Below are 25,330 nucleotides of genomic sequence, written 5' to 3'. Positions count from 1 at the left end.
AGGAGGGGAGGGGGAGAGGTGGGAGGAAGGAGGGGAGGAGAGAGGGAGGAGGGGAGAGAGGACGAGAGGGGAGAGCGAGGAGAAAGGTCAGGGAGGGGAAGGGGAGAGGGGGAGGCTTAGGAAGGAGGGGTAGGGAGGAGGACAGGCAGGGAAAGGGAGGGAGGAGAAGAGAAGAGATGGGAGGAGGTACCTGGAGGAGGGAGGAAGATCGGAGAAGGGGAGAAGAGGTGAGGAGAGAAAGTTCTCCAAGAAGCAGGAACAGGGCGGAAAGAGAAAAGAAAGTAGGGTTGAGGAGGGAAGAGGGAGAGGAGGAGAGGGGGGAGGAAAGAAGTGGGGAGGGAAAATTCCAGAAAAAGAGGGGTCGTGGGTAAAGGCAGAGAAAACCCTTTTCTGGGTGCCATCCTGCTGCCCGGCCTAAGGACCGCACTGAGGGACAATACCGCACAGCTTTCTAGAACCTGCTGATCACGCTGATTTACCCTGATGCAAAGAAGCAAGTGATCATAAGAAAAAAATATATATATTGACCCTTCTTATGTTTCCTATGTGCCAGCTTCTGTTCTTGGCATTTTATGATTTATGAGCTCATTTAATCCTCACAACCAAGCTACTGTTTACGTAAGGAAAGTGGTGCAGACGAGAGGTCACACAAGAGCAAAGTGGGGTTGTTGGGGGAGGAACCAGGCCTCCTGGCTGGGACCCTCTTGCACCATAAACCCGGAATCGGGAAGCCAGGTACAAAAGCATTTGCTGAATGAATGACCACAGAAATATAAAAATCAGCTAACCTTAGGTGGTGGCTCATGATTTCTTAATTGAATATTTTATTTGAGATAAATGTAGATTCACATGCAGTTGCAAAAAATAAAATGTAAACCATACAGAAAGATCCCCTGTATCCTTCACCTGGTCGCCCCCAACGGTGACATCTTGCAATACCAGAAATACGATATTGATGTAGATGTTGTCAAGATAGACAATATTTCCATCACCACTAGGTTCCTCCATGTGGCTCTTTCATAGCCACACCCATTTTTCCTCCAGACCCCATCCTTCCTTAACCCCATCGCTAATTTATTCTCTACATCCATAATTTTGTTTTTAAAAATGTTATATATAGGCTTTTTTTTCCCCATTCAGCATAATTCTCGAGATTTATCCAAGTTGTTATATGAATCAGTAGTTTATTACTTTATTGCCAAATTCTGTCCTGTGGTAGCGACATAACACAATTTGGGTATCACATCTGGCATGTTTCCAGTTTGGGGCTATTACAGGTGTTTTTGTTTTTCCTTTTCTTTTCATTGTGGTAAAATCACATGTATTTTGGCTATTAACCCTTAGCAGATATTTGTTTTGCAAACATCCCCCCATTTCATAGATTGCCCTTTCACTGCTGTTTCCTTATGACAGGTTTTGTGTGAACATCTTTGTTTCTCGGTGATAAATGCCCAGGGATCCAATTTGTAGGTCGTATGGTATTCGCATTTTTAGCTTTTTTCTTGTTTAAAGAAACTGCCACACTGTTTCCCAGAATAGCTATACCATTTTAAATCCCTACCAACAATTTATGAAATACACAGTTACTCCAAATCTTTGCCAATATTTCATGTTGCTGTGTTTTTAAAATTTTAGCCATTCTGGTAAGTGTGTACTGATATCGCATTGTGGTTTTTTGTTTTTGTTTTGTTTTTATTTTGTTTTTTTACTGACAGACTATTAGAACAATTTTAAGTTTACAGAAAAATTGAGCAGATAGTACAGAGTGTTCTCATGTACCCACCTACCCGCACACAATTTCTTCTATTATTAAACACTTGGCATTCGTGTGGCATATTTGTTACAATCAATGAACCTATATTGACACATTACTAATTAAACTCCATCATTTACATTAAGGTTACTCTTTGTATTGTACACTTTGGAGGGTTTTGGCAAATGCATAATACGTATCCACCATTACAGTCCCATACAGAATAGTCTCACTGCCCTAAAAATGCCCTGTGCTCTACCTGTTCATCTCCATCTTCAGTGAGCCCCTTGCAACCACTGATATTTTTTCTGCCTCCATAGTTTTGCCTTTTCCAGAATGTCACATAGTGGGAATCAGACAATATATAGCATTTTCAGACTGGCTTCTTTCACTTAGCATTTTGTATGCATTTAAGGTTTTGTTTGTTTGTTTGTTTGTTTGTTTTTTTGCTTGATAGCTCAACTGTATTTACTACTGAATAATCTATTGTATGTACCGCAGTCTGTTCACCCATTCACCTATTAAAGGACATCTCGTTTGCTTCCATAAAACTGCTATAAGCATCCATGTGCAGCTTTCTGTGTGGACATGCTTTCAACTCATTTGAGTAAATACCTAGGAGCATGACTGCTGGATGCTAAGACTAGGTTTAGCCTTGAAGACACTGCCAAACTCTCTTCCAAAGTGCCTTCCCGCCAGTAATGAATGAGAGCTCCCGTTGCTCCACAGCCTCGCCAGCTTTTGGTATTCTGAGTTCCTTTTGGATTTTTGACATATTAATAGGTTTGTAGTGACATCTCGTTAATCTGTGGTTTCCTGGGGCACCTGGGTGGCTCAGTTGGTTGAGCATTTGGCTCAGGTCATGATCTCATAGGTCCTAGGATCAAGCCCTGCATCAGGCTCCAAGCTCAGCAGGGAGTCTGCTTGAGGATTCTCTCCCTCTGTTCCTCCCCCCACTCGGTCAGCCTCTCTCTCTCTCAAAACAAATTAAAAAAAAAAAAATCTGTGGTGTACTAATAACATGATGGTGACTATCTCCTATGCTTATTTGCCATCTGTATATCTTTGGTAAGCTGTCTCTCCAGATCCTTTGCCCATTTTTCAATTGGTTATTTTCTGTTGAGTTTTAAGAGTTCGTTATAGATTTCGGATAAAAGTACTTTTGTGTTACGTCCCTCATTTGCCTACAAAATGTAGAGGATCCAAATGAGAACTCTGAGTCCCTGGGGGATGAAGGAGCCACTGACAGGTGAGGTCTGTGTCCCTGTAAGACTGAGTAGAGCGGAGCCCCACCCCTCACTGCCTGTGATAAACTAACTTTTACTGGGATAAGAAACTACTGTTATCCATCAGAGACATTTCAGAGACCTCAAACTCTGGTGCTGGTGTTAGGGGCTGGCTTGCATCCCTCCAAAATTCATGTTGAAGCCTTAACCCCCCTGCCTCAGTACCTCAGAATGTAACCATGTTTGGAGATAAGGTCTTTAAAGAGGTGAGTTAGGGGCGCCTGGGTGGCTCAGTCGTTAAGCGTCTGCCTTTGGCTCAGGGCGTGATCTAGCTGTTCTGGGATCAAGCCCCACATCGAGCCCCACATCGGGCTCCTCCGCTGGGAGCCTGCTTCTTCCTTTCCCACTCCCCCTGCTTGTGTTCCCTCTCTCTCTGGCTGTCTCCTGCTCTGTCAAATAAATAAATAAAATCTTTAAAAAATAAATAAAAACAAATAAAGAGGTGAGTTAATATGAAGCCGTTTGTGTGGGCCCTAATCCAATCTGACTGGTATCCTTATAAGAAGAGGTTAGGGCACAGACAGCACAGACGGATGACCACATGAAGACCCAGAGAGAAGGTGGTCATCTACAAGCCAAGGAGAGAGGCCTCAGAAGAAACCAACCCTGCCCACACCTCTATTTTGCCTCTACAGAACTATGAGAAAACACATTTCTGTGGTTACGTCACCCAGCCTGTGGTATTTCATTATGACAGCCCTCCCAAACTACGGCACCTGGGGAGGTGGGACTAGAGGTTCTTCCAGAGCTGCCCAAGCCCTAAGGCCCTGAGGATCTGAAGTTCCTCTTCTGGGCACAGTCACCATCCCGGCCTCACCCAGAGGCTAACAGCTGGGGGCTAACACTCTCTGCCCTTCCTCTTTCCTGAAGGAGAAGCTCTGGGAACCAGACGGTACCAAGGCAAGTAAGTGCCTGGTTCCTTCAACACGGAGATACCACTGCTGCTGCTGCCTTTGTGTGTGTGTGTGATGGATAAATGGACCCAGGCAAGGGTAGCCTGGGAGGAACTGTGGAGGCTGCAGGCTGAGCCTGTTTCTTCCAGAGCACCTGAATCAGGATCCATGGTACCAGCCAGCAGGTGGGAGTCTGGTGATGTTGCAGGCAGGGCTGTGGGTCCAGCTGTCCTGCCCTCTGGCTGTCTCTCAGGATGTCTTAGACATTGCCAGCTCACGAGTACTGGCTCCATGACGGGGTTCATTTTTAATGAATAATCCACAAATGACCCAGCCCAAAAAATGCAGGAGATCAGAGCCCATGGGTCTGCTCGGGGATGCCCTGAGCAACAGAGATGCCAGATAGGGGACATCCTACTTCCAAGTAGAGAGAGAGAAAGGACCTACTGTCAGACAGCATTACCAGTATTACAGGCTCTCAGTGCATGTGCCAGGTGTGGAGTTGGTTTTGAGGAGGACACAAGGGATGGAGTGTGGCCCCCTCCACTCCATGAGCTGGGTTGGCATCCCATTCGTGAGTACTCTTTGCCCTCATGACCTAGTCGCCCTCCAAAGACCCCATCTCCTAATACCACCGCCTTAGGGATTAGGTTTCAACATATGAATTTGGAGGAGGCACATTCGGTCTATAACACTGTCCCCGTGGAACAGGGGAAGCTCTAGCCCCAGGTCCTCACCCTGTTCAGGGGGCTAGCTTTCTCATCACCTATGGCCCTAACTGGATTTTCTTCGTCAGTGGAGCAGACCCTTCCCCATCCCAGGACTCTTTTTCCTGAACCTTCCAAATCCTAGAGCTGGGGCCTAAGTTCCTGAATTCAGCAACCAACTGTCCTCTCATTTAAGAACCGTGTGACTTACCAGAGGCAGAGATCCTCTGGTGAGATCTGGTGCCCAGGCTAAGCCGCCCCTCCCACCCTCAGAACCAGGTACATAGGATGAAAGGCTAGCAGGTACCTCATTTTTACATATAGTTCTTTTCTCTTTATTCTTTTAAAAATCAGATTCTGACCATTTCTTTCTCCTTTGTCATTTACTGGAAGTTTGGAATGAGTGGCAACTTATTGTGTATGTAGCCATTTACAAAATATTCATGTATCTTAAAAGATCACTTCATCTTGAGACTTGTTCTCTCAAGACCCTGTTCTTGTTCTACGTATTGAAGTGACATTTTTAGACTATCTAAAATTTTCTCAAAGAAGAAAAAATTAAGATTTTTAAAAACTAAATTTTCAACTGATAAGTTTACATAACTGACTTTACAGACCCCAAGAAAAACTTCACGTTTCACGTTTTCAAACCAATGTGTGCTTTCTAAATCATTTTGAATTTTCAACATTAGCATTCATTTTAAGCCACTTATGTCTACTTAATTTGCTGAGGCATATTTTCTCTCCTTTGATCATTTTTCCTTTAAAATTATTTGGAACTTGGTTAAAGTCTATTTCTATGAAAACACTATATTTTAAAATTCCAATAACATTAATTAAAATCTCAGGAATGTTGGGTAGAAAGAAATCCTTGACGTTGTCAGTCCCAATCTGAGCTATGCTATATTGTTTCTAAATGAGACTATCCCCTTTTGAAAACCATATTAATAATGTCTAGTCTCAAGAAAAGCAGCCCAGAGATAACCACTTATTGCCATTATGAGGAGAGTTCCAGAATGTTCCATGAGGTACATGTACTTGGAGTTGCAGGCTCCTTGGATACAACAAGCAAAAACACTTCGTGTGAAAGCCACAATTGGGAGTAAAGAGTCAGAGTTTTTCCTGCTATGATCTAGAAATGTCGATTCCTTCAATTTATCACATGGCTCCAGTGTCACCTCCAGACCAACTTCCTGTAAAGGTCAAGGTCAGTCCATCTGGGGTAAATTGTCAGAAACCTTTCTCAGTTGTTGCCACAACTTCTCTCTAGTAGCTCTGGTGTCTCTTCCTCTTCTTATAAGGATACCAGTCCTATCAGATTAGGGCCCTACCCTTGTCACGTCATTTAATCTTAATTTCCTCCTTTATTTTTTTTTTATTTTTTATTTTTTAAAGATTTTATTTATTTGACGGAGAGACAGACAGCCAGCGAGAGACGGAACACAAGCAGGGGGAGTGGGAGAGGAAGAAGCAGGCTCCCAACAGAGGAGCCCAATGTGGGGCTCGATCCCAGAACGCTGGGATCACGCCCTGAGCCGAAGGCAGACGCTTAACGACTGAGCCACCCAGGCGCCCCTAATTTCCTCCTTTAAAGGCCTATCTCCAAGTATAGTCACATTAAATTTAGGGCTTCAACATATGAATGGGGGGGGGGATACAATTCATTCCATAAAAACCACTCTACGATAAAATATGGAATTTAACAGCATCCCTACTTGAGCAAACCATCAAAGGAGTCTTTCGATTTGGTTGAGTAATCTTAACCCTATGACTTCAAATAGCATAAGACATCTTTCAACAATATTATACAAAGATCCTTAATTGAAATGTTTTGCCTTGATGCCAGAAGTTCAAGATCTGAGCTTTAAATGACCCGAAGCAATTAGATACCAGCATCATATACACTCTTTGGACTTAGCATTCCCCTTCCTCTTTAAACTGCCATAATCCAGAATCCCTGACCTCTATTCATCTCAGGTTGACTACAGATAAAAATTTTCTGGGATGTTTACCCAGTACACACCATGAGCTCTCACTTTCCTAGGCTAGAAAAGAAACGGGAGTCCTACTTGCTCCACCTCACCTAAAAACCAATCCCTAATACCTCAAATTTTCCAAAGATTCTACGGCCTATGGCCCAATCTTCATACCAAACTCTGTATTGGTTAAGCTTCTTTAATTGCAAGCAAATGCAGGTAAAAAAATGAAATACTGGAAGGATAGTGGGTAGTTCAAGGAATTACAGCCTTAGGAAGCACAAAAACTAGAGTGACCCCAAAGACCTCAGCCATGAGAACACCAGCGGCATCCCTTTAGGGAGCTGACACTGGATGACACAGACCCAACTGTCATTCAAAGTCCAGAGAGAATCTGATTAGCCAAGACCATCAAAGCCATATGGTACAGGATGATCAGCTACTCAAAAAGAGATGGTGTATTCAAAAGAAGGAGGCATGGAAAACAGGGCAGAAACAAAAAAATACATATTTTAAGTTTTATTTTTGATATTGCAATCATGAGTTTATACTGGAATACAGATCTGAAAATGTTTTCCATTTAGTATTAATACAACTATCCTTCTATGGCTATATACACATTTATAGTTCTTTTTCCAACAGCTGCTGTAATTCTATTGAATGAATACACCATAATTAACTTACCCATTTACCCAGTACCCTAATAGTTTCTAATAGAGTTGAGATCACCATTAAAAATTATTTTTGCCATTATACATTTACCTACCTTTGTACACTTTGGTTTCTGAGGAATAATGATTCCAATGGTATATACACACATAAATTTATATAACCGACAATGGAATTGTCTTGTTTTTGACACAGTCACTAGATACGATCACTTTTCTGTGATTTAAAATCAACCTATTGGGGAAAAAGGTAGATATAACATCACTTTATTTTGCATTTCCTTGATTACTAGTGATACTGGGTCATTTCCACTAGCTGTTTTCTCATCTTCTTTGAACTGGCCATTAGCTTCGTCCATTTTTTCTACTGAATTGCCAGTGTTACTATTATTTATTTGTAATAATGCTTTGAATACCAGGGATTATTATCCTGTTATATAGGTTTGTAAACATTTTCTTCCAATTTCATATTTGTGTATTTGACTTTGACTCTGATATTTTCCACACATACATGTTACCTTAATGTCAGTTCCTAGGTTATGTGTAATACTTTAGAAGGTCTGCCTCAAAGTTAGAGAAATATTGGTTTTCTTGTACTTTAATACTGTACTTAGTTTGCTTTTTCAGAGCTTCATTAGTGTACAAGGTATAGTTCTGTCTTTCCATAGAGCTAAGTGTCCAATACCATTTGATTAATCCATCTTCTCCCCACTGCAATGAAAAATCCTTTTTATCATACATTAGGGGAGTCTAATAGGACCACCCATCCCCTAGTCTCTATTCCAAAGTAAAGAGAACCCCAAAGCTCCATTTTCTAGCACTCATGCCCTCTGGATAAGAGCTCCCCTCACACGGCCTTCTATGCTGCCACAGGCAACCGTCAAAAGAGAGAACCCAAATGCACTGTGTGCTCCCAGTAAGAGTACTCCTCCAGGAGTGGGGGTATTCTTTTCTAGGTAATGAAATGCAATGGTTGCACAAATCTGAACATACTAAGTCACTGAATCGTGTACTTTAAATGGGTGAATTGTATGGTATGTGAATTATATCTCAGTAAGGCTGTTACCAAAAAAACAAACAAACAAAAAAAAAACCACCACAAAAAAACAGAAACAAAAAACCCTCCACCAGACCCAAAATCACTATTGACATAGAGTGAAGAGAACTCTCATGATCCTTCTTAAACCATCAAGTCTCTCTTCCTGCAACACTGAAAGCATAATTATCTACCTTAGGACTAAAATGACTATTCTCGTTATGCCCACTGTGTCTGACAGTTACCTGCTTCTAATGCCCATCCGTTCTGGGAATAGTAAGGCGCTCCTTGCCATTGCTCCCTAGCGCCCTCTTTCAGTGATCTCTCGTTATGGTACATACTGCATACTTATCACATAATACGTATTTCAACTTTGTCTGTCTTCTCCCACTAGGTCTGTCAGGGCAAAAACTCGCATATTTTGCACTCTGCTGTATCCCCAGCACCTAAAACAGGGCCTTGCACATCAGTAAATGCTCGGTTACTGTTAAGTAAGTGAGTACTACATGCCTTCCTACACCACAATTCCATACTCTATAGGTGGTCAGAATCAGCTTCTCAACTTAAAAATACATTGGAATTTTTATTGGACTATCAATTAATTTACATATTTAACACAGGGAGAAATATCTTTGCCAGACTCTTTCTATACAAAGACACGTCTAGCTTTCCATCTACTCTACCTTTTAATATTTAAAAAGTAAGTTTAACTTATAACATCTACATTCATAAGCTAATTGCAGCATATGTTTTTGTTTGGTACCAGTTTTGCCAGTCTCATAGAATAAGATGGGCAGCTTTACTGTATTTATTTTATGCTCTAGAACGATTCAAATATCACAGGAATTGTTTGTGTTTTTCTACAGGTGAAAGTGTTAAACTACCTCTTTCTGTTTATTTCATGGCTATTAATCTATTCAAGTTTTCTAGCTTGCCGACTTTAGTTTGCTTTTAATACCTGGCTGGTCCTACATTCTACCAGATGCCTTTGTTCTAACAGGCCTATTCTAAATTCTAGGTGCCAGGGAAAGTGGGAGTCCCTCATCAGCAATGCTACAAAGTCCTTGTATTTATTCATACAGAGGGAATGGTAAGCCACCACTGTTACCTTGTTCATCACAGAATCTTTCAATTCTGAATGTGTTCATTTTTCTACCTCCTGGGAAGGTAGAGAGTCCTTTGTCGTCTCTAAAATCTATAGGTTTCTTAGTCTTGACCTACTAGATTTTACATGCAGTTAAACAAGACAGCAAGGAAACCTTTACCTTAATGGCACTAATTATATGTCAAGGATTGTGTGCTAAGCCCTTTAAATGGACTATCTAACATATTCTTAAAGACAAATATTTTAAATGGGGAAGTAACATAGATTTTTATTTTTAAAAGATTAAGCTGGCTACAGTGTTAAAAATGCACTTGAGGGGTGCCTGGGTGGCTCAGTCGGTTGAGTGTCTGCCTTCGGCTCAGGTCATGATCCCAGGGTTCTGGGATCAAGCCCTGCATCAGGCTTCCCTGCTCAGCAGGGAGTCTGCTTCTCCCTCTCCCTCTGCCCCTTCATCCCTGCTCATACTCTCTCTCTCTCTTGCTCTCTCTCAAATAAATAAAGAAAATTTTTTTAAAAAATGCACTTGAGGGCAGCAACAGGGATAATGGTTGTAACACTACGGTAAAAATAAAAATGAAATGGTTTCGGGGCGCCTAGGTGGCACAGCGGTTAAGCATCTCCCTTCAGCTCAGGGCGTGATCCCGGCGTTATGGGATCGAGCCCCACATCAGGCTCCTCCGCTATGAGCCTGCTTCTTCCTCTGCCACTCCCCCTGCTTGTGTTCCCTCTCTTGCTGTCTCTATCTCTGTCGAATAAATAAATAAAATCTTAAAAAAAAAATGAAATGGTTTCATCTGGGACTATGATGATGGGCCACAGCCTGGGAAAAAGTGGACAGATCCTAGAGGCATTTAGAAGATTGAATCTAGAGGACTTGGTGGTATGGGGGTGAGGAGGAGGGAGTAATTGAGGATGACTCTCCAGTATGAACTCGCTGATGATGAGCAAGATGTACGCTCTGCCTGAAGGCTTTCCCACATTCTTTACATTCATAGGGCCTTTCTCCAGTATGAATTCTCTTATGAAGTGTAAGATGGGCAATCTGGCTGAAGGCTTTGCTACATTCCTTACACTCATAAGGTTTTTCTCCTGTATGAATTCTTTGATGTAGAGTAAGGGATTTACGATGGCTAAAGGCTTTCCCACAAACATTACATTCATAAGGTTTCTCACCTGTATGACACCGCTGGTGACAAATCAGGGATGCCCTCTGTCTGAATGCCTTTCCACATTCAAGACATACATATGGTCTTTTGCCAGTGTGCAGTCTCTGATGTTGAACAAGATACGAGCCATCACTAAAGGCCTTCCCACATTCAATACATTCGTAAGGCTTCTCACCAGTATGAACTCTCTGGTGTTGAACAAGGTGTGCAATCTGACTGAAAGCCTTCCCACACTCCTTACATTCATAAGGTTTCTCTCCAGTGTGTACTTTCTGGTGTTGCGCAAGGTGTGCGTTCTGGCTGAAAGTTTTGCTGCATTCCTTACATTCATAAGGTTTCTCTCCAGTATGAATTCTCTGATGATGAGCAAGGTGTGTGCTCTGCCGAAAAGCCTTTCCACATTCTTTACATTCATAGGGTTTCTCTCCAGTATGAACTCTTTGATGAAGAGTAAGTGAGCCACGATGGCTAAAAGCTTTCTCACAGATGTTACACTCATAAGGTTTCTCTCCTGTATGAATTCTCTGATGTACAGTCAGGGACGAGCCGTGGCTAAAAGCCTTCCCACACACATTACATTTGTAAGGTCTCTCTCCAGTATGAATTCTCTTATGCTGAATAAGGCCTATGTGATCAGTGAAAGCCTTCCCACAATCAATACAATCAAATGGCTTCTCTCCAGTGTGGTAATACCTCCGATGACGTATAAGAGAAGCATTCTGCCTGAAAGCTTTCCCACAGTCAATACATTCATATGGTCTCTTTCCAGTGTGAATCCTTCGATGATGAGCTAGGGATGAACAATCACTAAAAGCCTTCCCACATTCAATACATTCATAGGGTTTCTCCCCAGTGTGAACTCTCTGGTGTTGAGCAAGATGCGCGAGCTGGCTGAAGGCTTTATTACACTGCTTACATTGATAAGGTTTTTCTCCAGTGTGAACTCTCTGATGTTGAATAAGATGAGCATTCTGACTGAAGGCTTTCCCACATTCAGTACATTCAAAGGGTTTTTCTCCTGTATGTATTCTCTGATGTTGAGCAAGGTGGGCACTCTGGCTAAAGGCTTTTCCACATTCAATACATTCATAGGGCTTCTCTCCAGTATGAATTCTTTGATGAAGATTAAGGGTTGAGATTTTGCTGAAAGTTTTCTCACAGTCATTACATTTCAAAAGTTTCTTTTCTCCATAGACTTGCTTGTGTTTTTTTGCAAATGAATGTGTTTTTAAACTTTTCTTATCTGTGTCAAAATTATATATTTTCTCTTCGATGGGAAATACTTGCTTTAAATAAGATAATCTATTCAGATGAAAAACTGTCCCAGACTTCTTAAAGTGGTCTCTTTTCTCAGTAAGGGTATCTATATGAGTGACTGTCTCTTGACTAAAGTGTGTCTTCTGACTTACCAGCTCCCTCTTAAATAGGTCTTCACATTTCCAGTTCACCCCTAATGGGGAACATTTAAGGTCATAGCTTGGAAGTCTTTCCATTATCATTGCCTGGGATAATTTTTCTTCATAAATGCCCTGGTTTGGAGACAATTCCTTGGTCATCCAAACATACTCCAAGTCTGAAAGATATTGAGAAAGCAAATGTCTCCTTTACTTAATGCTAGAAGAATGGAAACTTCCAAAGTGAAACCATGTGAATCAGTTACTGAAGACCACAGAGGTCTTTGACAATTCTTATATAAGGTTAGGCAATGCAACCATCCTTGCATTTCTGGAATAAACCCTCCTGGGCTCTGGTGTATTATTTCAATATGACTTTTTATTTAAAATTATGTACCAATATTCATAATTGAGATTTGTCTGTATTTTCCCTTTTTGATGCTATTTTGGTAAGATTTTGGCATCAAATGTTATTTTGTCTTCATCAACACAATTTTTTAAAGTCCTCTTTTTTACTCTCTGTCATGGAACATTTTAAACAATGTTGGTATTTTTCCTTACAGGTTTTACAGAATTTATTTGTGAAAATATTGGGAGTTGTTGCTTTTGTTCTTGGGGGAGGCAGTTCTGAGATAACTTTCTACATTTCTTAAATGGTAACCAATCTGTTTAAATTTTCTATCTCCTCTGGTGTCAGTTGCAGTAATTTATATTCTCCTAAAACATTATCTGTCTCATCTAGGTTTTCAAATTACTAATAGAAAATTGAGGAAACTAGATTCATGAGATTCTTTTTTTTTTATGTGATTCTTTTAAGTACTTATGCGTCAATGGTTACTTACTATTATTTCTTGTCTTCTCTCATTTGTTTATATATATATGACAGTTTATGTGTTTTATTGGTTTTCTAAAGAAGCACCAGTTTGATTTTCATTAAATCTACTATCTTCTAGTTCTACTTTTACCTCCAGCAGTGTAAGTCACTATACATAGGTTATTTTAGTTTTCCTTAGGCTCACTTTGTTTTGTTTTCTAATATCCTGAGTTGGATGTTTATTTATTTCCTATTTACTAATGTACACCATTAGGGCTATAAGTGACCTACGAACATTTTCTTCTTGAACCTATAAGAACTGGAAGCAGGAAAAAGCCAAACTACAAGCTACAGAATAAACTGTAACCAGCTCACTTGAGGCTGATTCCACTGTAATACATAATCTATAAACTCTTATCTAGTTTTCATACAAGAAAAACACCTTTCAAGCAAGGCAGGGAAAAAATTAATAAATTAAAAAAGATAAACTGGGCCAAAAATCCCAATGAGTACAACAAAAGTGGGGAGATGATGAACAAAGAGAAAGGAAGTAAGGTTAGTTACCTAATTTATTCATCTTTTGTATGAGTATCAAATGATGATGTTTTGAATCTCAAGCGGATGAATTTTAAAATACAGATTTAAAAATATATAAAGACATTAGTGTAATACCTTGTAGGACTAAAAACCTTTTCAATTCAAGGAGTAGGAAGGTATGAAGGAAAAAAAAACAGACATAATGCAAAAATAAATAACAAAACAGAAACACCAAAGACAAAAATAACTAAAAGCAAAGGGACGAGCTTAGCTATAATAATTGTAACCCTGATAAGCTCACATTTTAAAGAAAATACTTAAACCAGTTCAAAAAACTAAACACAAATTTGTCTAAAGAATTCAGAAATGCTGGACATCAGAAATAATTATAACAATATGATAGTTGAGAACTAGGTAAACATCATAGAACATAAAAGAGTTCACAAACAGATTGTGGTATTTGCAGGAACTCAGTAAAGGTGAAAGTAGCATGTCACACCAGTGGAGAAGATCCATTTAAAATACAGTGTTAGAACAAAAAGTTTCAATTTGAGAGGGATTTTAAGAAGTGTTTTCCAACCAGTATTAGAGAAGAAAATTTTTGTTTAAGAGAAGAAACATCTTGAGAATAGTTTCCCCAATAGTTATCTGCACTCACCTGGGCAGAGGCCTCTTGTCCTCTCTCCTTTCGTCATCCAAGGCTCTCTACCTTGCTCCAATAAGGAGATTACATCTGGTTTAGAAATGCAGAGACCTGCACAGAAGGACAGATAAGAAAACTGGCTACGTTGTGGATACTGCAGAGCTATGACCCAGTCCAGAAGTACTGAGAGAAAAGGGATATTGTAAGGAAATGCTGATAAAGGCATAAAAGACCACTGAGGTGGAAGGACTCCACGGGGAGGAGGAAGACACTCTTACCCAGTGAAAGCAGGTTCCTGTAGTTCTCTAGCATCACGTTCTTGTACAAAGTCCTCTGAGCAAGACTCAGCCGTTCCCATTCATCTTGGGAGAAGTCTATGGCCACATCCGTGAAAGTCACTGAATCCTGAAAGGACACAAAAATAATCTTGTTCAGTGTTCATGCCGTTACTTACCTGGCTGTACGGGTAAAGGGCAATGCCTTTCACACTATGGGGAGAAAAGAAAAACCCAAACCCTGTGTATAAGTAATTACACCGGAGTCTAAATCATCCAGGTCATACAGTTAGCTACTGGACAACTTTTCTGCCTAGTTATATTATACATATTAGAAAAAAAATATATGAGAGACGCTCTCTGCTCTACAAACATCTACAATTTTATGGCAGTAAGAAAATATTCTCATATGAAAATATGTTGACTGCATTTAAGACAGAACATCAAGTACTAAATTGCAGTTGACCCTTGAACAATACAGGTTTGAACTTCACAAGTCCACTTACATGTGAGTTTTTTTTCAATAAATAAGTACAATACTGTAAGTCTATTTTCTCTTCCATATGACTTTAACATTTTCTTTTCTCTAGCTTACTTTATTGTAAGAATATAACAAGTAATACACATAGCATAAAAAATATGTATTGATTAACTGTTTCTATTATTAGTAGGGCTTTTAGTTAGGAGTAGGCTGTTAGTAGTTATGTTTGGGGGAACAAAGTTATATGTGGATTTTCAGCTATGCGGGGATCAAAGCTCCCGACCCCCATGTTGTTCAAAGGTCAACTGTGTTGATCTATGTTAGAAGCTAGATCACTTTTCTACATGGAGAAATTGAAGAGCTCTGGGACTGTGGGGGAAAGTTTCAAGGAAGGATGCTGACCTGATGAACATGATTTCAACCTCCACAATATAGTCTAAGAAATCTTAGCATTCTGAGATGTTAAGAGGTATGTCTAAAAAAATGAAAGAAAAAAAATGCCTAGCAATATTTTTTCCTTTTGACATAAAAGTATATTTGCATAACGAAAACACATTTGGAAAGTTGGTTTTTGATATCTACTGAGAAGTATCAAAAGAGCTCATATGAGATGAGCACCACCTGTTTTGATACATGGGCTGAATTTCCTAACCAACCAGCAAGAGATACCAGTCATCCATTTTGTGGTTCCTGGCAGATTTTCCACTTCTTACTTTGTGAATTCACATATCAACATTTAAGAATGAGTTTTGAATAACCACAAGTTGTGAATAAAACCAGAGAAAAAGGTCAGATTATTCCAAAGAATTCAGGCTCTGGCACTGACTAGCTAGGTGATCTTGTAAAGTTAATTAACTGCACCAAGCCTCAGTTTCCCCACACAAAAAATGGGAATAATTTTCTTAGCTACCTCAAGCTGAATTGTGAGAATTAACTGAGTTAACAGTCACAGTACCTGGCTAAGTGCTCAAGAACTGTTACCTATGATAATGATGAAGGAGGGATAGGAAAGAAGGAATAGAAGGAGGTGGCGGCCAAGAACAGTGAAAACATTTGGTTTAACATTTCAACAGAAGTTTTACTTGTTTTATTTTATCTAATTTCAATATACTATAGTAGTTAAGAACATGGTCTCTGAAGCCAGACTATGTTCAAATCCTGTTCTGTTCAGTAAGGTGAAGATATTACTGTTGCTTTTAACCTTTGAAGATATTTTAAATAACTCAGAAGAACAGTGTATTGTATTTACATATATATATTTACCATTTCTGTTGTACTTTCTTCATTTCTGATGTTCCAGTTCCCTTCTTATAATTTCTATCTGAAGAACTTCCTTCTGCAATTCTTTTAGAAATCCATCAATGAATTTTCTTACTTTTCCTTCATATGAGAAACTATTTCACCTTCAATGCTGAAGGCTATTTTTGCTGGACAGATAATGCTGGGTTGACAGTTCTTTCCTCTGAGTACTTTTTAAGTTGTTCTACTTCCTTCTGACTGCCATGATTTCTGATGGAAAATCCACAGAACTGAAATCACTGCCGCCCTATATGTTATCCTTTTTCTTTTTCTTTCTATCCTTCATCCTTTTTCTCTGGCTGCTTTCCAGGTCTTTCCCTTGTCTGTAGTTCTCAGCAGTCTGATTATGAAGCTCCCAAGCAAGGATTTTTTTTATCATGCTGGAGTTTGCTGGGTTTCATGGATCCACAAGTTAATGTCTTTCACTAAAGTTGGGAATTTTTCAGCCATTATTTCTTCAGTATTTTTTCTATACTTCAATTTTTCTTTTTTGGGACTTCAATGATACAAATGTTAAACATTTCGGTATTGTCTCACAGGGCCCTGAGGCTCTCTTCAATCTTTTATCTATTGCTCAGATTAGATAGTTTCTATTTACCTTCAGGTTCACTAATTCCACTGTCATCTCCATAATGCCACTAAGCCCATCCAGTGAGCTTATTTTGGTAATTATATTTTTTACTTCTTATTGATATTTTCTATTTCTATCGATCTACTTGCTTTAAGAGTGTTTACTTGTTGGGAGTATTTTTGTTACAGCTGCTTTAAAATCTTTATCAGATAATTCCAACATATACGTCACATCAATGTTGGTACCTGGTGATTCTCTTTTCCCTGAATTGAAATTTCCCTAGTTTTTCATTAGCTGAGTAATTTTAGGTAGTACCCTTGACATTCTGGATGTCAGGAGACTCTATGCCTTGTTTAAATTACATGGAGAATGTTTATACTTTGTTCAGGCTCCATTTCCAAAGTCTACGAAGTGCTATTCCCCTCTGTCCTACTTGTGTACTACTCGGTGGCCAGCGATCTATCCTGGAGTCCACTTCTCATAGACTATGGTATGCTCTCCAGGGCCAGATACATGCATGAGCAACTTAGAGTGAGCCCAGGAGTTCATAAACAACTTCATATGGTTGACTCCCAAAGCTCCTCCTTCTCTGTGGTCTCTCCAGTGTTTTCTATCTCTTAGGGGTTCCCCTTTTCAGTTCCCTGGCCAAATAACTGGGGCTTATTGATTCTACTCTACTGTGCACCTATGCTCACTGTACCCACCCCTGGGGCCAAGAAAGGAAAGAAGAAAAGCAGGGGGGAAAAAAGGGGCAGTAAGAATTTACTCCACCCTCTGGGGAACATAGCTTCTTCAATAATAGAGAAAATTTCTCCTCCTTCAGAGTTTTAGACTTCTGCAGACCCCACTGCTACTATCTCAGGGCACGAGAAAACAGAGAACTTGTTTTTTAAGGCAGATTTCCATCCACCCTCTCTGAGCATTAGATCCCCTTCCTACTTCTTGAGACTGAACTAGGTTTTCTCCTGCAGTTCTTTTTATCCATGCCAAAACCCCCTTCTGGGTTTTGTGCGTTGCTGAATCCATGCTAGGACATATTGGGAGGAAAAAAAAAAAAAAGGTAAACACATCACATTTTGGGTTTCTTCCCCAATCAGCCTGCTACTATTTGCTTTTTAGAGACTTCAAAATGCTGCTCCGGGCATGCTGTTCTGGTTCTACAGCACCTTTCAGTGGGAAAGACAGGGTAAAGTGAGCTCAGTCCATATTACTCAGACCAAGGACGCTCTCAAATTCAGTGTAAATTATTACTAGTTTTAAAATTAGTATTCCATTGGATATAAAAAGCCTCCTGATGTTTAGGGTTTCTTGTGCATCAAACATCATACTGTGGGTTTTTCACATATATGATACAGTGTGTACACCACGTGGGTATTATATATATTGTATGAAGCACTACAAGGGCACAGAGGCAAACAGTAGCTATTCAGGCAAATAACAGCATATAAAGCTAATGTTTATCTAGTGCTTATCATGTGCCAGGTACTTTTCTAAATACTTAAATACATTAACTCATTAGTGCTCACAACAGTACTATATATTAGATACTGGTATTATTCCCATTTTATGGTTGAGGAAACTGAAATTAAGGTGATCTATCTAGTATATAGTGGAGCTGGAATTTGTACCCATGCAGTCTGGTGCTACAGTCATGTTATTAATCTTTATACCATACTCTGCCACTCTTCAAATATTTTCCTCTCACAAATAACAACACTGCTTACATCTAAGATGTTTAAATGCTTAGGAAACAAGTTCCATTAGTAGTACATGTTTTGTGGCATTGTATCTGATCAGAAAAGGTGTTTTGCTTTGATATAAGTTGCTCAATGTGTCTTTTACATAAAATAAAGACAATTTTACTATCCTGTTATTTTTTGATAAGTTTTTAAGTTTATTCATCAAATTTTATAATTTCTTACCATAAAATTTGCTAATGACACTCGTTTAGCAGTTCACTTTAATCAGAACATGAATTATAGTTCTTAAATCTACTATTGATCATAAAAATATTAAAATTAAAAATGCTCTGGAGTAAAGTTTGAGAAACTCTAATCCACAAGAAATGAAAAATTAGGAATTTAGTCCAAGAAAATAATCAGGGATGAGGACAAAAATTCAACAACAAAGATGATCACTGCAATAAGCTCTGTTAAATAATAAAACATTGGCAATAATTTAGCAATGGAACAAGGGGCTGATTACATAGATTATGGTATTCATCCTAGAAAGAAAAAAGGATATAGAACATTCCCTGGCATTTTAAGATGCTCACGGTTCCAAGTCAAGAGGGGAGGGGAAACCTTTGAATACTCTGGCCCAAATGCCAGCCATCTCACCTATGCCTGCAGATCTCTTCCTCTTCCTTCAAGATACAACTCAGGAATCACACCTCCCAACCCCTCCTCCCTCCAACAGTAAGTATGATTGTGCAGGCCATATGCCATTCAAGGATCTCTCACCAGGGAGGCAAAAAGGAGGTAAAAATAGATCTCCTCTTGCTAGATTGTGGCCTGTCACAGAGCTTCACCACTCGAGGCAAGGACACCTTTTTCTAACCCACCCAAAGGTATTCATATGGCCTATGAATGGTCCTTCCCCACTACTCTGGAGGGAATCTAGTCTACACCTACAGCACTGGTCGTTTTGCATAAATAAATGTTCGCTGCCTTTTCACTTCTCCATCAGATTATAAGCTCTCTGAAAGGGGCGCCTGGGTGGCGCAGTCGTTGAGCGTCTGCCTTCGGCTCAGGGCGTGATCCCAGGGTCTTGGGATCGAGCCCCACAACAGGCTCTTCCACTGGGAGCCTGCTTCTTCCTCTCCCACTCCCCCTGCTTGTGTTCCCTCTCTCGCTGGCTGTCTCTCTGTCAAATAAATAAATTAAAATCTTAAAAAAAAAAAAAGAAAAGAAAAGAAAAAAAGCTCTCTGAAAGCCAGGATGGCTACTTATGAAGTAGGCAGATCATGGCTCTCAAATTTTCTCTAAGGACTATACTTCTGTGTTGTCATATACTTATGAAAAAACAGCACATGGAAGAGCTCAGAGTGGGTCATTGGGTCATTTCTTAAATGAAGACTAAATGAAAGAAGAGGAAGCTCTGAGAGGGCACTGTGTTATTTGAGTCTACTCTGTGGCCCCATCACACATTAGAAAGGGAGGAAATAGGAAACAGGTCCCAGTGTGGAACACTTAAGCAGACAATCTTCAGAAGGAAACAAACATTACCAAATCCTGGAAAGCAAGACTGTATTTTAAGAAGGAAAAAGGGAACTCTAACTCACCAGGGATGTGGCTTTAAGAAGTTCAACTCCCATCACCACCTCCTCCTCCTGGCTCCTCATTAGGAGAAGGGCTTTATCCTGAGAGGGCAGAGCTGGGAGAGGAGAAAGGAGTACCGAGAAGCTGAGTAGCCCTAATAATTACTGCCAAGAAACTCTTTCCTCCCTTCAGCTCCCTCTATTCTCACTCCCCCACTCCCACCCTAATATCCCCTCACAGTCCAGGCACTCACGGGGACACCTATAATTTACAGCTGGGGTTCTTCTCTGCTCTGGGTTTTCAGGCTGAACACAAGCTCCTCCTCTCTCAAAGCCACCCATTCATTATCAACACTTGGAAAAAGCCATCTCCTCCGGAAGGGAAGTATGACCTCTGTTACAACAAAGAGTCCATGTGGCTTACAGAGACTGGACCAAAAAAAACCCCATCAACAGTCCCATTTTGCTTTGTGACAAAGTATAGTTTTAAAGAAGTCCCTTGCCCACTCTAAGCCAAGTTTCTTCAGTCAGAGTTTGAGAAACAGAAACTTACTCAGTGGTGGTTTTGGGATCTCAACCCTTGAGGTTATTTACCCTCTCAGAGTCACTTTTTCAGCTGTCCCAAGTGGTTAAGGATACTGACCTCAAGCAGTTGGCAGAGGGCATTACATGAGAGTCAGTACAGAGGGGACTCTGGAATCAGCCAGTTCCGCATCTGAATCCTGGCTCCTCCACTCACTAGCGATTACTTGTCCTCTGCATGCTTCAGTGTCCTATCTGTAAAAAGGAAGTAGTTTCCACTTCGTGATGTGATATATTTACACGATATTTGGTGTTACTCAGCAAAAACAGCAAAGAACAGTATGGCTGTGAGCAGAGCTTCTTCCCACTCTGTCTCTCCTCAACTCTGGTGGCTGGGAGAGGGGTGCAACAGAGAGGTGCCAGGCAGCAATGGGAAGAGTTCTGTGACCTCCGCCTGGAAAGGCCGGGATCCCTCTCCATTTCCAGAGGAGGCTGGGAACATCCCCTAACCAGCAAGCCCCATCCCACAATGACCTGGGGGCCAGGGCCTTAGACCCGGTCAAGGGACTCTGCAGGTCAACCTTACACTCTGGCACCGGGGACCCTCCTCCCCCCAACTCCCTGGACGGGTCAACCTCACACTCCGGGCCCAGGGACACCCACCCCCCCCCCCCGACTCCTGGACAGGTCAGCCTCACGCTCCGGGACCAGGGACGCTCCTCCCGACTCTCTGGACAGGTGAGCCTCACACTCCGGGCCCAGAGACGCTCCCCCCGACTCTCTGGACACTTCAGCCTCACGCTCCGGCCCCAGGGACACCGCCCCCCGACTCTCTGGACAGGTCAGCCTCACGCTCCCGCCCCAGGGACTCCCCGACTCTGGACTCCTGGGTCCACCGGCCCCCGCGGCCGGGGACGCCCTCCTCTGGCACACGCGCCGCCGTGCCCCAGCCACCTGTCACCCCTACCTGTGCACTCAGCCCCGGTCCGCCCCTCCAGCCTCACGGCCCCAACCGGGCCAGCGCCGGGTTCGCGGCGGCGGCGGGAGTGCGCAGGGCTGGCCTCCCTCGGGAGGCTGTCCGGAGCCCGGCCTCGCGCAGTCATCCGTTCCCGCACGACCCGCCGCCCACGGGCTGCCTGACGCGCGCGGCCGCACCTCCCTATCAGACCGTCAGCAGCCCGCTCCTGCGCGGACCTACTTTCTCCTCAGCAGCCGCCCGCCTGCCCTCACCCGCCCTCCCGGTCCCCGCCGGAAGTGGGCGTGTCCTCCGCCGCAACGGCCCCTGGGGAGGGTAGTCCAGACGGGGCGGCACGCTACGGGGCTTAGTTTCCCACCACTGCGGGCTGGGGACCGCTGCTATGTAGAGACCCGCTGGCGCGGAATAGAGCCGCCCAGAAAACTCTCATCCCCGGCTTTGGTTGCCCCAAGTACAGGCCGCCTCCCCGAAGCGTGCTGACCACGGATTCTGGGAGCCCCCGCCAGGCTCCGAATGCGCAGGCGCAGCCATGAGGCGCCCAGCGCGGAGGCCTGAGTCTCCCTGCGCCTATAGGACTGCAGGAGGGGAGCAGGCGCGTGGAAAGTGGGCGGGGCTTAGGGCCCACAGGCTGTGCTTTAGGGTTAGGAGGTGAGTGAAGATGGGTGTTGCTTTTGTGCACTTGAGTGATTTGTGACTTTCCGAGAGAGAGAGAGAGAGAGAGAGAGAGAGAGAGAGAGAGACAGTGTGTGTGCCCTGTCTTAGTTCATGCAGAGTGTGTGTGTGTCCTTAGTTCATGCTCAGTCCTTTCTCTGATGGAGTCTACGCCCCTCGCCCGTTTTCTCTCGCCTTGCGAGACTAAGAGCCCCACGAAGACACACAGCTTGAGTGTGCTGAGACTGGCCCACCACACGTCACCCCCCAAGCAGCACAGCCCCACCTGGAGCTGGATTTCCAGGTTGCATCTCCCTGACTTGGTGGGCCCCGTCACGAAGTGAATTCTAGCTATGAGAATGTCATCTCTAGGAAATTGCATGTGGAATCTTGTGTTTCTGATACTTTGTGGTTAGAATCAGATAAAAGCTATAGCGATACTTTCCATTTTAGAAGTAATGTATAAAGAGCTTGAAAACCTTCATTCACATCTTCACAAAAAAAACACTCAAACTGAAAATCAACTTTTTTTTAGATCCATCAGAGAAACGAAATCACAAATGAAACCACACCCAAGAATCTGGAGAGACAGGCTAATACAGAATATCATGGCAAGTATGAGCTTACCTGAAGCAGAAAGTACTGGAGCCGTAATCTGATCCCAACTCTTAACTGGTAATTTTGGTGAACTGGAGGCTCAGCATGGACTAGCTTGTGAGTTAAAAACTCCTGGGGGCCGAATCTTGGCCACATTTTCATGAATCTTACCTCCAGGAACTCCACCATGTTCTAACTCTAAAGATAGGGGTGAGGGGAAACTCCTTCGGTTGGGCCAGGGAGAGGGGAAAAGGAAACATTTCAGAGTACACTCAGAATATTCTCCGTAACAAAGTTGTGCACTCTTAGGAAAACTACATACCAGAGCCTTTTTGGACGGGGAGGAAGGGCAATTGAGCAGCTCCAGCCCTTCTAGCCTTCCTGGCTCAGTAAGGGCTAAGAAGCACTTCTGAAGGTCACAGCCCAAGGACTCAAGCCCATTGAAAAGCTGAGATTTAATCATAATGATTATACAATAGTTCTCCTTCCCAATATTTGACTACAACACAGGGCTTTAGTGTAAGAAGAGCAGATTACAACAAGCTGCAAGACACAACTCTGTGTAAGAAAGACTTCTTAGGAAAACCCAAAGATATCAGGGAATAAAAAAGCAAAAAAATTAAAGAAAACCAAAGCCTCTGGGACCAACAGCTACAGCATACATTAGACAGAAGCCTAGCCAAATTAACATAAAACCTTACACTAAAAGTCTAATTAGTTCCTAGTACCTAGTACATCATGTCCAGCTTTCAACAAAAAATTACTAGGCATGCACAAGAAAAAAAACAGTCTGAGGAAACAAAGCAAGCATTAGAACCAGATTCAGACATGGCACATTTTGGAATTATCCTGGGAATGTAAAATAAATGTGATTAATATGTTAAGGTGACTAATGGGAAAAGTGCAAAAACTTACATCATGCAAAAACAGAGGGATAACATAAGCAGAGAGATGGAAGCTCTAAGAAAGGACCAAAAGGAAATGCTAGAAAGTTAAAGCGCTGTACCAGAAATAAAGACTGCCTTTGATGGGCTCATTAATAGACCAGACACAGCTGGGGAGAGAATGAGTGAGTCTGAGGATATGTCAAGAGAAAATTTCCAAACTGAGATACAAAGAGAAACAAAGAATGAACAAAAAAAAAACACCCAGAAATCCAAGAACTATGGGACAATTACAAAAGGTGTAAAGTATGCATAATTGTAATACCAGTAGAAGAAAGGAAAAGAAATATTTGAAGTATTAATGGCTGAGGGTTTCCAAAGTTAAAATGACAGACACCAAGTCACAGATCCAGGAAGCACAGAGAATACCATGCAGGACAAATATATACAAATACACACACACACACACACACACACACACACACACACACACACCTAGGCATATCGTATTCAAGATGCGTAAGATCAAAGATAAAATCTTGAAGGGAGCCAGAGGGAAAAGAACACCCAAGAGAGGAAAGAAAACAGAATAATATAAAAGTCTCAGTTAAGGGCGCCTGGGTGGCTCAGTTGGTTAACTATCTGCTTTCAGCTCGGGTCATGATCCTGGGGTCCTGGGATCAAGCCCCTTGTCGGGCTCCCTGCTCAGCGGGGAGTCTGCTTCTCCCTCTCCCTCTGCTGCTCTCTCTCTCTCTGTCAAATAAATAAATATTTTTTTTTAAATCTCAATTAAAACCAAAGATGGCATAAAGGGGAAACAAAAGATTGATTATGTAAGTTGACTGTCAATCTGGCACTCTTGCTAACACTCTTCCATGTTCTAGTTGTAGATCCTCGTACCTACCAATAATGACAATTATATCTACTCTTTTTCTATCAGTACGTCTTAATTTCTTCTTTCCTTAGAGGATGGCTGGACCTTCAGTACCATGTTAGTCGATAGCAGCAATACTGGCTGTACCTGTCCTATTCTTAATATCAAAGTGAGAGCATTAGGTACTATTGTGCTTAATGTAATTATACTGTTTTGTATAATGTTTAGTTGTGGTCTATTTAACTGACACTTTTCTACATTAAGGTAATCATATAATTTTTCTCTTGTATTCTATTAATGTGGTGAAAGACTGATTGATAAGATTTCCTAATGTGGAGCCGTCCTTCATTTTGTGGGAAAACACACTATTTGATCATGATATGTTAATTTTTAAGAAGCTGGTGAATATAGTCAGCTAATTAGGTAAAATTTTAACAGTCACGTTCATACGTGAAACAGACCTTTTCATTATCATATGTTGTTCTTATTTCAGAGATAAGATTATATGAACTTTATAAAATGAGCTTTTACTCTTTTTTCCATTTCTTGAAATAATTTTTGTAAGATAGGAATGAACCATTTCTTGGTAGTTTGGTAGAGTTTGCCTTCAAAGCCATCTGAACAGGATTCTTCTAGGGTAAGAGGACTTTGACAAACTTTTGCCTTGATTTAATATTCTCTATATTGGGGCACCTGAGTGGCTCAGTCAGTTAAGCATCCGACTCTTGATTTTGGCTCAGGTCATGATCTCAGGGTTCTTGGATCAAGCCCCGAGCAGGGCTCTTCACTCATTGGGGAGTTTGCTTGAGGTTCTCTTCTCTGCCTCTGCCCACTTGCTCTCTCTCTCTAAAATAAATAAATCTTAAAAAAGTAATATTCCCTATATTTCCTCATGCAGTTATATATTTCTCAAAGGGTTTATCCCCTTCATTTAGATTTCAGCTTTAATAACCATATAGTTGA

At 41.6% G+C, this 25,330-nt stretch overlaps 1 protein-coding gene across 2 annotated transcripts; it reads right to left on the bottom strand.

The window, feature by feature from the left end:
• Nucleotides 1-7,119: 7,119 nt before the first annotated feature.
• On the bottom strand, nucleotides 7,120-21,607 carry ZNF470 (zinc finger protein 470). Of its 2 annotated transcripts, XM_045774213.2 has the most exons (7): nucleotides 21,353-21,607; nucleotides 20,507-20,640; nucleotides 19,888-19,979; nucleotides 14,257-14,383; nucleotides 13,994-14,089; nucleotides 10,598-12,163; nucleotides 7,120-7,518 (listed from the first exon to the last, which is right to left on the bottom strand). In XM_045774213.2, the coding sequence occupies exons 3-7, from the start codon at nucleotides 19,945-19,947 to the stop codon at nucleotides 7,514-7,516; spliced, it is 1,854 nt and encodes a 617-aa protein (XP_045630169.1). In that variant the 5' UTR covers nucleotides 19,948-19,979; nucleotides 20,507-20,640; nucleotides 21,353-21,607; the 3' UTR covers nucleotides 7,120-7,513. The 2 variants fall into 2 exon arrangements, with proteins under 2 accessions (XP_045630169.1, XP_087709391.1); XM_087853265.1 differs by having other exon boundaries at nucleotides 7,120-12,163.
• Nucleotides 21,608-25,330: the final 3,723 nt, after the last annotated feature.

The sequence above is a fragment of the Ursus americanus genome, chromosome 21 (genome assembly GCF_024610735.1).
Source record: "Ursus americanus isolate L20-20 chromosome 21, mUrsAme1.1.p, whole genome shotgun sequence".
Lineage (NCBI taxonomy): Eukaryota > Metazoa > Chordata > Mammalia > Carnivora > Ursidae > Ursus > Ursus americanus.
This window is presented reverse-complemented; position numbering and strand designations above follow the sequence as displayed.

Excerpts from the sequence above, each read along its gene's own strand:
- ZNF470 (XM_087853265.1), bottom strand. The coding sequence starts at position 19,947 with ATGAGGAGCCAGGAGGAGGAGGTGGTGATGGGAGTTGAACTTCTTAAA. Across the intron at positions 14,090-14,256 it reads CAGGAACCTGCTTTCACTGG|GTCTCTGCATTTCTAAACCA; the intron begins GTAAGAGTGTCT and ends CCTTCTGTGCAG. Across the intron at positions 12,164-13,993 it reads GACAAGAGGCCTCTGCCCAG|ACTTGGAGTATGTTTGGATG; the intron begins GTGAGTGCAGAT and ends AATATCTTTCAG.